This window comes from Typopeltis vanoorti, chromosome 13 (genome assembly GCF_054136105.1).
Source record: "Typopeltis vanoorti isolate ZY-2024b chromosome 13, IOZ_Tvanoo_1.0, whole genome shotgun sequence".
In the NCBI taxonomy this organism is placed as follows: Eukaryota; Metazoa; Arthropoda; class Arachnida; order Uropygi; family Thelyphonidae; genus Typopeltis; species Typopeltis vanoorti.
The window spans coordinates 30,357,955-30,372,679 of record NC_143561.1 but is presented as its reverse complement, the minus strand read 5'-3'; the positions used below and the strand labels follow the sequence as shown (position 1 = coordinate 30,372,679).

General features: G+C 30.2%; 1 protein-coding gene across 2 annotated transcripts in view; it reads left to right on the top strand.

Moving 5' to 3' along the window:
• Positions 1-2,983, top strand: part of Eaf (ELL-associated factor) — a 184,923-nt gene extending 181,940 nt beyond the window's left edge. For both annotated transcript variants that reach the window (XM_090402777.1, XM_090402776.1), the window contains one exon: positions 2,182-2,983. In XM_090402777.1, coding sequence (XP_090258903.1) covers positions 2,182-2,225 — 44 coding nt within the window. In that variant the 3' untranslated portion in view covers positions 2,226-2,983. The remainder of the gene's footprint in view (positions 1-2,181) is intronic.
• Positions 2,984-14,725: the final 11,742 nt, after the last annotated feature.

Below are 14,725 nucleotides of genomic sequence, written 5' to 3'. Positions count from 1 at the left end.
GTTTATTGCTACTTTTTCATAATGTAATGATTATTCCATATAGATGATGAATAACAGTGGAGATATAGTACACTATTGTCTTTGTCTTACACTTAATATTTTATATCAGACTATCTTTTCCCTACCTCTTTCAGTTCTAACTGCTAATTTACAACTTAAATATAGATTATGTAATGCTCTGCATAATGTTCTGGTTATCTCATATAATTGTAGCATTTTCTAGATAGTTATTCTCTTAGCAACTTGCCATATGCTCTTTCCAAATCTGCAAAACTTAATATACAAATCCTAGTTATATTCCCATGATTTCTGAACTATTTGTCATGTAGTGAAAATGTGATCCCCACTATTTGGCATGAACCCAGGTTGTTCTTCTCTATGTTTCTCTTTAATAATTTTTCATGGCCTCTTCTAAAACATGTTTGCATAAATTTTAATTAGAATGCTCAGTAGGGAAATTTCTTGGAAATTCTCAAATTGTTTTATTTCCTTTTATTATTTTTTTTTATAGATAAGCTTTGAGCTCTTCTCTAGTTTGGAATTCAATCTTCAGACAATTCCTTCTGATTTGTACAGCACAGCCACTGTAAAACTTTTTACTCCTCCATTTTTGACTGTTCAAATATAATCTTTTCTTGCTGCCTTTCCATGAAAGACAGCAAGAAAGCTCCTTTTTAGCATCACTTTAAAAAACAGGATGGCCTGGAGAGAGATCCTCATTTCGGAACATGTTAAAAATGCATAAAATACAAATCTGGAATAGCCTATCATATAACTAGTGAAGATCATTCTATATTAGGGTCTTAATACAGAAATGCCATACATAAGCCATAACTGCTTTGTCAGAATATTCAAAGAAACTTCAGAAATACTATGCATCTCAGTGCAGTTAAAACTAAAGTGTAACTACATCATTCATCAGAAATTTCATGCAGCAGACCTAGAATATAATGCTCATTATTCTTTGAAATGTGATAATTCCAGCTTAGGATGTATGGTGACATATACACTTTCTTAAACCATTTTCAACCATTGATTCATTCCATTTAGTTTGGATACAACACATTTAACTCATATTTAATGGATTCTCCCAAAAAAGTGTACCAAAAGGTATATGAAACTAGTGACAAAAGTATGAAGTTTTTATCTCAAAATTAGTTATACAACATGTTAATTTAGCGTTATAATTAAATTCATTTGTCTTTCTCTCCATTAAAGAAAATAAAGAATTAATGTTGGTAAATCATTTGTAAAATGTTGTTATTAAAATGATTTGTAACTTTAGTTTATGTTGTAAGGGATTGCTAATTTCAGCAACGTCTCATAATAGTGGCAGAGATGATATGTGGACTTGAAAATATGCATAGTTCAAGCACAGTACCAGTAGTTTGAAGCTGACGTGCTCAGGCACAGATTGAAAACGCAGCATAGAGAGAGAGAGAGAGAGAAAAGATTTTGACATTGTTTTTGACAGAAGAAAGATTTATAGTAAAGTATTCGGAGACATTTATCTGAAAATATAATATATACGACTACCAAAAGATAATCTAGAAGAAGACTTCAAATATTATTTTTGATGTAAAGGAATATGCAGTCACTCAAGTTTGAAAAGCAAGTTTGTCTTTTCAAAGTTTGTCTGCTGTTTGTTTATTTAACACTGCATTTGTTCCTGTCGACAGATAAAATGAAGACAGAACAATTTATCTCAAGCAGAAGCTTGTGTTTCTTCTAAACAGCATTCTTAATGAAAGGGTGTTCATTACAGAATACTGAAGACAAGGGAAAAAAATTATTATTCAGACAAGAAAAATATCTGAATTCACATAATGGAGATTGTCTTTAGAGAACTGCAAAGCGAACAACAGTTTACTCTTAATATTTTGTCTTCATGCATAACTTTCTGAAGTAAGGTAATGTTCCCGAGAAAAATAAAGGAATTTGTTTAGGACTCATCAGCTATTCGTGGTGTGTGTGTGGGGGGGGGGGGACACTGAGCATTTCCCGAAAATCCTATTTATCTGTTTTAAAGCTCTGTTATTCATTTTATTTCATACCTTTTTTATGATGAATTTTTTTAATCATGTTCTTAAATAAAGAAATTTTTAGAAATATAGTATATTTCTTTTTTTTTTTTCTTGCATTTAAAAAAAAGTTCTGCATTATATATTTTTTTTTTTATAGGAGAAGACCTGGAATTAAGTGAATCTGAAAGTGACAGTGATTAAATTGCCATGTGAACTGGATTGTCTGTTTCCTTGGCATTTACAATGTTCTACCTGTTATCACTATTGTGATAGTTACTTTTTTTTTTTTTTTTTTTTGAGGAAAATGATTGTAATTTTGCTGATTAAAAAAAAAAATTAATCAGCATTTTAAAAAAAAAATCTTTTAAGCAACATTCAGACTAAGTGAATTAATCTTATCAGGACTTCTTCTTTTTTTTTTTAATATCAAAATCTATTTAAAAATATATTAGGTATTCAAAATACTTGATAATAAAATGGTTTTCCTAGTAATTCTTGTGCCATTCAAGTATTTTGGATGAAAAATACCAATGGGACATTAGGGGCATTGTTTTGAGCACCTTTTGCTCTTTTAATTGAAAAAATTATAGCAAGGTTACAAATAATCAGTACTGTTTACTAAAATGAAATACTTGTAAGTGTATATCTTATAATTCTCTTCATTAAATTATCCTATTTAATTTATCTAAATACTGTTGGGAAATTAAAAACAAAAATAAATGTTCTATTGAAATTTGTAATGGAAACAGTTGTAATTGCTAGGTTAGCATTAATAATAAATAGTCAAAATGTTCTCTGTAGTTAATATTTATATATGTGACTGTACTTAGAATTTGTACTTTTTTATATAAAAGTTACAGTATTGACAAATTTTAATTTAGAAATGTTTAAGGTGTTTTTCCTTTACTGTTTCAAAAAAATTTTTTTTGATAATTTGGCAATTGTTTTTTTTTTTTTTTTTTTTTCATATAAAGTTAGGTATCTTTTGGCTATTGTAGATAGTTATTTTTTTAAACACATTTCATGAAAAAATGTGATGTACACTAACTTGTAAAACTTGCAGCCCTTAATTTAATTAGATTTTATAAAAAAAGGAATTAAATTTTAGGTGTTAGGTGACTTTTATTTTCATCATCCTTTGTAAGACTACCCACTTTTTTGCTTATGGAGGACTGAGTTTCTTCACAGTGTTTGTTTTTCAGAGTGTATGGTTCCTGGATTACCTAATCCTTAACTCACCCATGCTTATATGCTATGAGTCCTCAGTCTTTTGTGGGTGATTATTATTATTAAAATAATAAACAGACTTATGAATTTTAATAGACTTAATTGTTTTTTGTTTATTAAATGTAATTTATGAATTCAAGATAAGAAATTTGACATGTTTATTTTGTTTAAAAGGATTCTAATATTCTCATTCTCTTTGAGTGAGTTTTAATTATTTGTGTAATAGCTAGTTTGCTGTACTTAGTTGTATTATACACTGCTTTTTTGTATTAGGATGCTACTGTAGGAGGGAAAAGATAATTGGATTTTCACTTTATACAGGAAAATTTTAAATTCTCATTTAAAATATACTTGGTGAAACATGAGAGTTCTCTTTAAGTTCTCCCAACTTTTTTTTAATATAAACTCTTTGATTAGCTACAATGTATATTGATATTCTGCACTTTTCTGAAATCATTCAGTTATGCTATTACAATATATCGTGAGTTGCAAATATTTAACAGTGATGCAGAAGTAATTACTAATATTGATTCTGTAAATATGCTTATAAGTTCAGAGTGCAGATATACAACTAGTCATCAGATTAGTAATAATTTCACAGGTTTGTGAACTATGTATCATACTTAAATGCAGAAGTAATTTAGGAACTTATTCTAGTTAATGTAATTTTCCCTTTGACCTCTTGCCTTCTTCTTTCAAGGTTATGTAACATTGTATGCTTAATACAAAATCTTGACCATCATCACATCTGAAAGTTAATTTTGTTTTGAAATAATTATTATACAGTTCTATGTGAATTCTGAGGGCAGGAGATAATATTAAACTTATATTTAAAAATATAAGAAATAATTATATTTAATCTCAAATCACATGGTAAATGTTGCTTTAGTAAATTCACACTGAATTCCTAAAAGTTTTTAGCAGCAAAATTCTTGGAGTATTATCATGTTTTGTAATAGTTTTTCCTCATTGATCCTATGCCAGTTGATGTGAATATTCTTTCATTATTTATTATTATTATTGTTATTTATTACGGAGTATGAAGAAATCGAGGAAGGGAAAAAAATTGCATCTATGCCCCAGTGACATAAGAATGTAACCTGAATGTTCAGTCCTTTATGTTAGGTGAGAAAAAATCACTTTTTTTCTAAATTTTTTTTAAGTGTAATCCCAAATTAAATAACCAAGGGAAAAAAAAAATTAATTTGTTGTCATGACAGAAAATAATTTTAAAATAAAATATTGTCTTCATGTACACAGAATAGATACCTTTTTTTTAAAAAATTGTTTCATAATTGCACTTACATTTATAAATGAAGTTAATATTCTTGTATTAATAGAAAAGGCAAATTTAATAGTCTTGTTATTATCAAAATTCATTGTCTATGTTACTATTTGAGTGTAATAATTTCATCATTTCACTGTATTGTATTTTTGTCAATGTTTGTATATCTGATTATTTTATTTATAAGGAAGAACTTGCTAACTACCTTGCCTTTCTGTCTTTGTTGTTACTTACAACCTAAAGTTGCATTTACTTTATTTGACTAGTTTAAAATCTTAATATATCAACCTCATTGCCAACTGACAATGTAAGGCACAATGTTAAAAGAAATAATGGTTTCTTGGGCAAAAGGAATCCCCCCCCCCCTCCACTTGTACTAAACATTTAACAAATTTAAACAAGCATGGAAAAACAACTTTATGCTGAAAAATCAGTGCATGTAACCTAACAAGCAAGTAGTAGTAAACAAAAAAAAAAAAAAAAAAAAAAAAAAATTGTGCTGAGATGTATGTGATCTATGTCACATGGATATAATCTAATAATATATTTTCACTGTCAGAATTTCTTTTCAACAGTATTTAACTGTTTGATTTTAAAAAATCATTTTTTTAAACCTTGTTTAAACATGTTTTGTATTTCAAATTATTTTTTTAAATAATGGTTTGTATTATATAGGGGAATTTTTTTTATAACACATGCATCATTAACCATTTTTGAAGCTGAGACATCCTTCCCTAATCAGTAGGAAGATTTTGTTATCTGCTGATATAACAGAGTGCAAAGCTTGCACTTATTTTGAAATCTCATTCTTATGCAGAATAATTTTGTAAGAACCTTTATGCAGTATGGTCTAAAATATCTATAAATAAAATGGAAGTGTATTGCTTAGATCCAGAAGATTCTTGTGCTCATTTTGTCAAACACATGTTGTCATTGTATCATGAAGTGGTTTTTTTTTTCTTCTTCTTCTTTTTTTTTTTTTGTGGATGTGGTATTTGTAAAAATTTATTTGATTTTCATTGTTTTTCCTTGGAGGGAGGGGGGAATATTTATTCACAGCACCATACCTGCACAAGAACAAAATAAATATAATTTATGCTGCTGATATTTTGCTAATTTCTAGCATACACTTGAACACACAAACAATATCACCAAACAAGATATTACAGTTCATATTTTAATATTATAAAAAATTTAACATCTAATTTGGCACACTACAACTAAATATAAAAGTAAGCTACAGCACCACATAAATGCCTTTATGTTCTGAGAAACTACTTTTGAAGTCAACATATTAGCAATAAGAACACTTGCCAAATCTCAATGTGTGGTCGCATACCCACCCAAAATTTGGGAGATGTCATTTTAAGACCATCTTAAGTCTGGTGGCCATGAATTACCTTGTACCCAATCCTAGAGGAAGCCTAGAATTGGGGATGAGGTAATATACGGTAAGTCCTCTAGGAGATTAATTTTTTTTATTTACAGTTTAATTTTTTTCCCATAATTACTTGATTGTGATGCCTTGTATTCTGTGTCAGGTTATGTGAAATCGAGAAAAATATCAGAAGCTTAATAAATTATCTTAATTTTGTGTTGTCAGTTCTGTACAACAGAAGTGTTCCAAAGAAACTTGTATCCTCAAATTCTTTACATAACAAAAAGGAGAATTCTGAAATATCACTTATGCATATAAATCTTCTCTCATTTTCAGTTATTATAGGTGTATTTTTATGAAATCCCTGGCATCTTTGTTTATCTGCTTATTATCAAAAAGCATTTCATCACTTTAGAAAAACTTAAAATCTTGATATAATTTAAGTAGTTAACTGAAGCCATCTCTGTTATATTAACAGCAAAACATATGGCCAGTTATGGGTGAACATCTCAATCACAAAAATCAGATTTAAGAGATTTTGATACTAAGCAGATGGATTTATAAAGTTTACTTGATTGCCTGTTTCATTCTTTTTAGAATCAATAGCAGGAGAATGCTGCTGATGATGATGAAATGTATCTCAGCTTTGACAATTGCTAATTAATTCACAAGTTTTTAAAATGTCCTATGTTTTATTCTATGACAAATGTGATTCTGTTCTTAATATAATTAAATCAAGTCTGCTGAACTACTTTCCCAACATGTGTGTGTCATAATAATGTTGAATAATATGGTACTACAAACATATCATTAATACATCCCTGAGTGTAACTTGTTAAATTCAGATGGTCAGGCCATAATTTATAAGATATATAATTATTAAACATATATTGATTTAAAATATCCTTGTATGTGTACTGGAAACAAACTGTTATATCACTGTAATTGAATAGCATGCCAACTTGTTTCAAATTAATATATAAAAATATTGCATTTTGTGTTGGGAAGAAGACCCAGAGTCAACTCTCATTGTTGTAAACTCACAGGAACCAAAGGAATAATATTGTTGTGTTAGTAGGAAATTTGTTATTTTAATTTTCTTAATGAAACATTGTTTTTCTATGGAACTGCTGATATTAAGTTTGTATAGAGAGCAAATTCACTAACTGGGTTTGCTGTACAGAGAGTTGACTCTGCTTTTGAAACCATTAGTTCAGGTTGTTCATCTTATGTGAAACCACATGTCAGCCATATTTCTGTTTGTAAAAAGTATGATGAAAGACATACTCAGTTTGTCCCATATCTTATAATATTATGCTTGATCAAAACATTTTTTAAAAAAATCAGCTAACGCCTTTTATTCCCTTATCAAAACATTTTTTAAAAAAATCAGTAGGAAATGTTTTGAGACAGTTCAGTCTCAAAACATTTAGTGAATTGGATTTATTTTATTATTTTTTTTTTAATTCTCTGATACATTACAAAAAGTTAATGTATCAGAGCCATTTGCGTGCACACTTGGCATGAATTTGGATCTAACAGCCATCGAATTTGTATTTGGATGCTTTATTTACTAGTATGTCATTATCATCATCATCAGTTTTTTGGTATGTATATCCTCAAGGGGTGTACAGAATAATATGAGTACTACATAATTAAGTTTACATTATTACTAATCTCCTGTCATCAGTTTTTTTTCTTCCAAATTCATCAGTCACTTGTTAGCATTCCACTATTGTCAGGTTTTATATTTCTGTCTTGTAGTGCACTTTTGTGAACTCGTAGGAACTAGAGGAATAATATTGTTGTCTTAGTAGAAATGTTATCTTAATTTTCTTGATGAAACATTGTTGCCATGGAACTTAATATTAAGTTTGTATAGAGAGCAAATTCACTCTGTGTTTGCTGTATTGAGAGTTGACTCTGCCTTTGAACCATTAGAACTGCAAGACCTACATCTTCGTCGTCCTCCTCTGGGTCTTTTTCCTACCATCATGGAAGTAAAAATCTGTTTTGCTAGCTGTTCCTTTCTCATTCTGTTTAAGTGACCATATCATCAACTTAGATTAGCTTTATTCACTCATGTCAAAATCCTTATTAATATCTGCATTTTTAATGATTCATGCTATCTTTCACACTCCTAATTTTTCTAAGAATACTTATATCTGTGGTCTGTTTTTTGATCATTTCTTTTATTTCTAACCCAAAACTCAGATCAGTAAGTTAAAATTGATTTGAACACTGTATTATACTTACAATTTTTCTCTTATTTCAGTTTCATATAAATTTATTCAACTTGTCCTATCCCTCCACCACCACCACTATACCAGCTTTACTCTGTCGTCTATTTCCATACTCAATTTGCCCTTCACTAAAAATTGGTGTCTGAATAACTGAAATATTTTACTTATTCTGCAAGTTCTCCACTGAGAATGTAGATGAAGTTTTCCATGTTCCTATTTATTTTCAGTTTTTTTTTTTATACTAAATTTGTTCCTGCCATTATTCAGTTTAGTTAAAGAATCCCAGAGGAAGTACTCTTAAACAAATGGTTTTGCATTGAATTTGTTCAGGAGTGTACATCATCAGCTTCATAATGCAATGAATTGAGTTTGATATTTGGGATTTTGAGATCTGGTGTTTAATGCTTCTTTCCTTCATGAGGTGTTCTATATAGGTGATGAATAACAGTGTAAGGATTATGTACACACTTGTCTCACACCTGATTGAATATCAAACTCTTCCTTTTCCTTCTTCATTTGTTACCACTGACAGTGTAGACCATGGGTCTACAACTTAAATGCTGCCGTGGATTAAATCAGATAATTGTTATACTTAAATAGGCTGAATTTTTAGGGAAAAATAAAATGCATATAAAATTCAATGGATATGTTTATTAAGATTAGCATTTTAAGGTGACATTACATTTTTTTTATTTTTGAATCAACAAAAATCATAATATTTAATATAATCAGATTAATATTTACAAGCAATATTACAAAATATCTGAAATGTTTACAATTAACTACTTTACAAACTGACAAAATAAATATTATCACAATTTACATAGACATGGAGCAGTACAGAAAAATGCATGTAACATTCACTATGACTTGAACATAAGATGTGATGACAATAACGACAAGCATACCTACGTATTAATCATAAAATGCTGGATGGTTTTCATGTGGGCATTGCTGGTGTGAAGTTGAGAAATTGACCAATCAAATTTTAGTATTTGTTAAGCATACACTATAGTTGATTTCTGTTAAGGTGCAGGGAATGTAAACAGGCTTTCCTCCTTAATAAAAAAAAAAAATTTATGTACATCAACAATATATGAATCTACTGATTTTCTAAATCATTTAATATTATACAAATATTTTCTCTCCTATTTATTCCAAAGCTTCATTCAGCCCACATGCTGTGCATTCCTGGTTAGACTATGTATTTCCCTTTATAAAGTTCCATTTACTCCCATATGATTGTAGCATTCTGAACAGATTTTCACTTGGCACCTTGTTATATGCTTTATTCTAAATCTTTATATTTTCACAATTTCTCAACTATTTGTCATAAAGTGAAAATCTGATCCTGGCATCTATTTAGCCTAAATCCTGCTTGTTCTCCAAGTTTCTCTTTTTCTTTGCCTCTTCTCAAGTATGTAAATCTTACTTGCAACACTTAGTAGAGAAATTCCTCTGTAATCCTTCATTGTTTTATTTCCTATTTATAGATGAACTATGAGAACTCTACTTCATTCATGTGGAATTTAGCCTTCTGGATCATGCAGTGTGTGGCCATTGTAAAGCTTTTATACCTCTGTACTTGAGTATCTCTGTTCAAATGTCATCATGTGCTCCAGCTCCCTTTTCATGTTTCAGGCTTTTTTGATATTTAATACTTCAGATAGAAAGAACTAAGTACTCCTGATTGTACTCCTTAAATATTTTTCTATCACTTTTTAATTAATAATCATTTAAAGTAATTACTTTAGACTTCTAGAATATCTTATCTTCAGTTTCTGGTCAACTTATCATCATTCTTTTTATAGTAGAAATATAGAAGATATCTTGCCTTCTACATGCTTAACAAAAACCTTCCCATGACCTATCTTTACACATTTATTCACACTTTCTTACATTTTCTTCTCTATTCTCTTGGAACACCTACCTACTTTCTTTGAAATTTCGACTTCCTCTGTACTTCTTGTTGGAGTTCTGATTTTTCTATCATTGCAGAACAGTATTTATATTCAGGATAGTTGAGAATTCGGAGAATTGTGGAGTAGGTGCTCTTCCTCGATGAGTCTTTCAACTCCCTGGAGGTGTCATGTAATAATAATAATAATAATGTGCAAATGCAGGGTTTGTTTCTTGTGTTTGGTTTTTCTTTCCAATATTTGAATATACAGTTTGTCTATAAAAGCTCCATGACTTGAATTCAAAAAACTTTCTTACATATTTTGTTTTCATTATAATATTCATTTTTATCCTGCTTAAAAGTAAATGATGATTATTTCCAATTTCAGAGCCTTTGTGTATCCTGAACTAATGTGAAAATACTATCAACAGTAATGTAGTCAATAAGGCTTTTTTTTGTTTGTTTGTTTCTTCAAGATGTGCCCATGAATTTGGGCACATCTTGGTTTAAATATGGTGTTCGTGATGACTAGTCCATGTCCTGATAGAAATCCAGCAGGCACTTACCATTATTATTAGCTTTGCTGTTTTCTTCAAATTTTCCTGAAACTTTTCTGATTCATTTCCTACCCCTCTGTTTTAGATCTCTTACAAGGACCAGCTTTCCTTTCATCTGCTTCTCTGAGATCTTGAAAAATTGCTTTATTTCTTCCTTAGAACCTTTTCTATCACTATTTGTACCTTTTGTGGGACCATAGGTACAAATCAGTTTCATTGTCCAATTCTCCATTTTGAAATTCCCAAATGAGTATTTGGCTACTTAACTATCAAAATTGCCTACAAATCAAGAATTTTATCTTGATGTTTGGTGCTGAATGCTCTACCACTCCTTTCTTTCCCTGATCACTATTGCCCATATATAACATCCTGTGTTTATAATTTAGCTTTATATTGCCTGTTTTAGTTTGTCTCAGTAACAACAATTATAGTATACTTCTCTAGTTCTTCCAGTTCAGCTTCTTTTCTTTTGATACCTTTTGTGTTGTTAGTACCAATCTTCAATTCTGATGTTTGAGTATGACTGTTGGCCTAGTGGTTAGCATATCTGTTGCTGCAGGTTTGAATCCCACCATGGGCATGGATGTTTGTGATTGTGAAAATGGTGGTGTTGGTGTAGATGATGTGATTCGCTGTAGTTGGTGGATTGAGACATTGGTGGAGATGGAGAGTTGTAGAGTAAGGCCCTCCCTCAATGAGTCTTGGACTCCTTGGAGATGTCACGTAATAATAATAATTTGTTTCAGTAATTAACTTTATACTGTTTGTTGTGGTTCCTGACAAAAACAGCAGGGTACATTATTTACACAGGCGAGTCCCCACCCTCCCAACTGACATGAAATTTCATCTTACTGTATACTACCATTTTTGTTTGTAGTTTAAGCCAATACAGAATAATCCTTTGGTTAGCTAAGTCCCAAATTGCCAATCTGTCTTTTGTTCACCATCCAATTGGTGTGTACTGACAGACTCTCAAAGTAGGTGAGATTGGACATTGGGTCAGAAACTCTAGTCAGTTTTCTGTATTCCTTAAAGGTTAAGTGGAAGTATCATCTGCATTAACTAGCTTTGACCCTTAAACAACCCTTATTTATTATTTAACACCTCCAGGGAGTCTAAAGATTCATCGAGGGAGGGCTCTACAACTCTGTCTCCACCAACTGACCACAACTACACCACCACGACCACTAATATTTCCACAATTTTATTAGTACATGTACTTTGTCATGAGCTATACATTGTGTGGCTCTCTTCGTAATAAAATGAATTTTCATCACAGATTCTCATGATTCTGCTGATGACTTTTAGCCATCAGCAGAATCATGAGATCTATGATGCTTGTAAGAGACCATTGTTTTGTTCAGTATTAATTGGATTACTTCATGTATAATCATGAAAATAATAAGGAATTACAAATATAAGTCAGTAAGCTGTGGATGGAAGAAAAACATGTTTATCAGTATTGGCTCCTATATGTATTGGATGAGTTTCATTCAACTGCATGATTTTCAGTTATCTGGAATATAAGCAAAGAAACCATTTTCTGGTAACCATTCTGTTTGAGAGAGTAATTTCATTTTGTAATACCAAAGTATCTCAGAGTAGTTCCCCCACCCCACCCCCTCCCTTTGGTCTCTCTCTCTAGTGTAATTAAACAGAACAGGAAATCTCCTATGAAATGTTACATACCAAACTTGTTGTTTCCACCAACCATAACTTACTACCTGAACATATTTCACTGTTGATGATGGTGCCTCATCAATGGGTGGATGAACTTCTATCTTTGAGATGTTGTACCTGACAACATTAGTTGACAGATACAACTAATGCATCAAGTAATAGCTGATTTTAATTAAGAATTAAAACGTTTTCAATAGTTTTTACTTCATGCACCCTCAGTTGTCACTGTCAGCTTTGTTTAATGGTACCCTTCACTATTTCAGAGATGAGAAATCTCCATACTTACCTCTTGATGAGGCATTGAAATACTAATATTGATGAGGCATACTAATAAAAGAGAAATTTTATGTTTTCTGATCCATATAAGTTGCCTTACCATTAATTCTGAGACTTACATGTTTTGTCTTTTTCTCTCAAATAACATGACAGTTGACCGTAAAAATTAATAGTGATCACAGAAACAGTTTTAGGGGATTTCTTTTAGCATAGCATTGTATCTGTGGGTCTTTGGATAGAACTCTAAAGCAATTTCACCATAGTGAAAGAATGTGTTATAGCAGCGCTTGCTATAGTGAGAGTTGACTGTATACTAAATTTCTATTCTCAATTACATATTTTGATTTTAGATGTAGGTTGATTTCTTTCCATATGCATGCTCACGCATGCACCTAGTTGAATGAATGTTGTGTTAAGTGATAATACAAAAATATACTAGTGATTTCCACATAAGAATTACATAACAGTTATAGTAATTATGGCATGCAATTTTATCCAGTCTGTGAACATATTCAACTCTGTTGCATGTTCATTTGCACTTATTTGTTTTGAATTTACAAATGAACAGTAAATTTACAGTGAAGTTTGAAAGGGAGAGGAGTAAAAATAACTGCTTATAATTCTTATGTTATAATTCTTAATCCATAACATTCAGTTTTCATATTTAAAATAAATTCATTTTATCATTTAGTTGACTAATCAAAACAAATTATTTTTGGGTAGAGCAAACCTTGACATTCCATTATAAAAATATTAACATCATTGGTGGATTTGAGTGGTGGAGATTGAGAGCTTTTGAGTAGGTGTCCTCCCTTGATGAGTCTTTGGACTCCTTGGAGGTGTCACATGATAATAATAAAATGACATTTACTAAAAATTGTTTTACTAAATTTAGTAAAACAGTCTCCATTGCTATATTGTGTGTGTGAAAATACAGTGTATATATACAGTCCTATATAGATTTATACATAGCTTGCTTTAAATGTACATGTCCAAGTGCCAAAATGTTGTTTGCGAAGTCAACCTATTGATTTCTATGAAGTAGAAATTTTTACACATAAGAAATTTTTTAGTTTCTTGCCCAACTTCCAGCTGCGTTGAGCTTCAAATTAAACTAAATAATAATGAAAACATTCTTTTAACTGTTAAAGTTAACTTTTCATTCATGTTGTAATACCAGCCTTCATGTATGTTAAATTAAGAATTTGCTTTAACATACTCTAATAGTGGCGTCCACATAGACAAAAATACGCCAGTGCATTCTTTTGCCATTTTGATATCTTTACATTTTATGTTTCAAAGTAAGTATTTTAAGTGTTTTTTATAAGACAATTAATATAAACTGTCATTTTGCCTTGAATTGTAACAACAGTGTTTAAATTCAGATATTTTACACTTGTTCATCTTATTTTATTTTTTTTAACTAACACTGAATCGGCCTCAAAATAAATTGAGACTAATTATTAAATTTCTGCAAAGTTTTTGTTTCATGTGGGGGAAAAAAAATTAACAGAATGAGAGGTATGTGTTGGCTCAACTTGTATTTTATAATCCAGCGTTTTTTTGGGTGAGCAAAAAATGAAGATAAAATGTTCTTCAATAGGTTTTTTCACAAATATCATTAGAACCTATATTTTTGACACTGCAAGTATTGTTTTCCATCTGTTTATGTACTTCATGTCAAGGCAATACTTTTTTTTTTGGTCAAGGAAAAATTAAATTTTTTACACATTGCTTGTTGCATGCAGTTCATTTGGTTCATTTTCATTCATGTATCCAAGAAGATATTCCTATCATCAGCATGCTGGAATAAATGTTGATCTGTTCAAAACTTTTATTTGCAATTATCATTATAAAAAATAGTGTTTAGTTATTTTGAATGTCTAAAATACTCCACTTATGTGTACATTTTCTGTGAAGTTTTCAAATTTCTAAACTTAAAACTTTTACCACTAAAAACATTTCAAAAAACTTTTTAATAATTTAAAAAGTTACTGATTTTTTTTTTTTTTGATAAACATAATTATTTATCACAAAGAGCTCAATTTATAACATCCTAAAATTAAATAGATTACATCTCTATCCGGTATTAAGATTTTTCTTTCGTTTTATTTTAACATTGCCTTATTACCAGTGATAGTACACTGGTAATAAG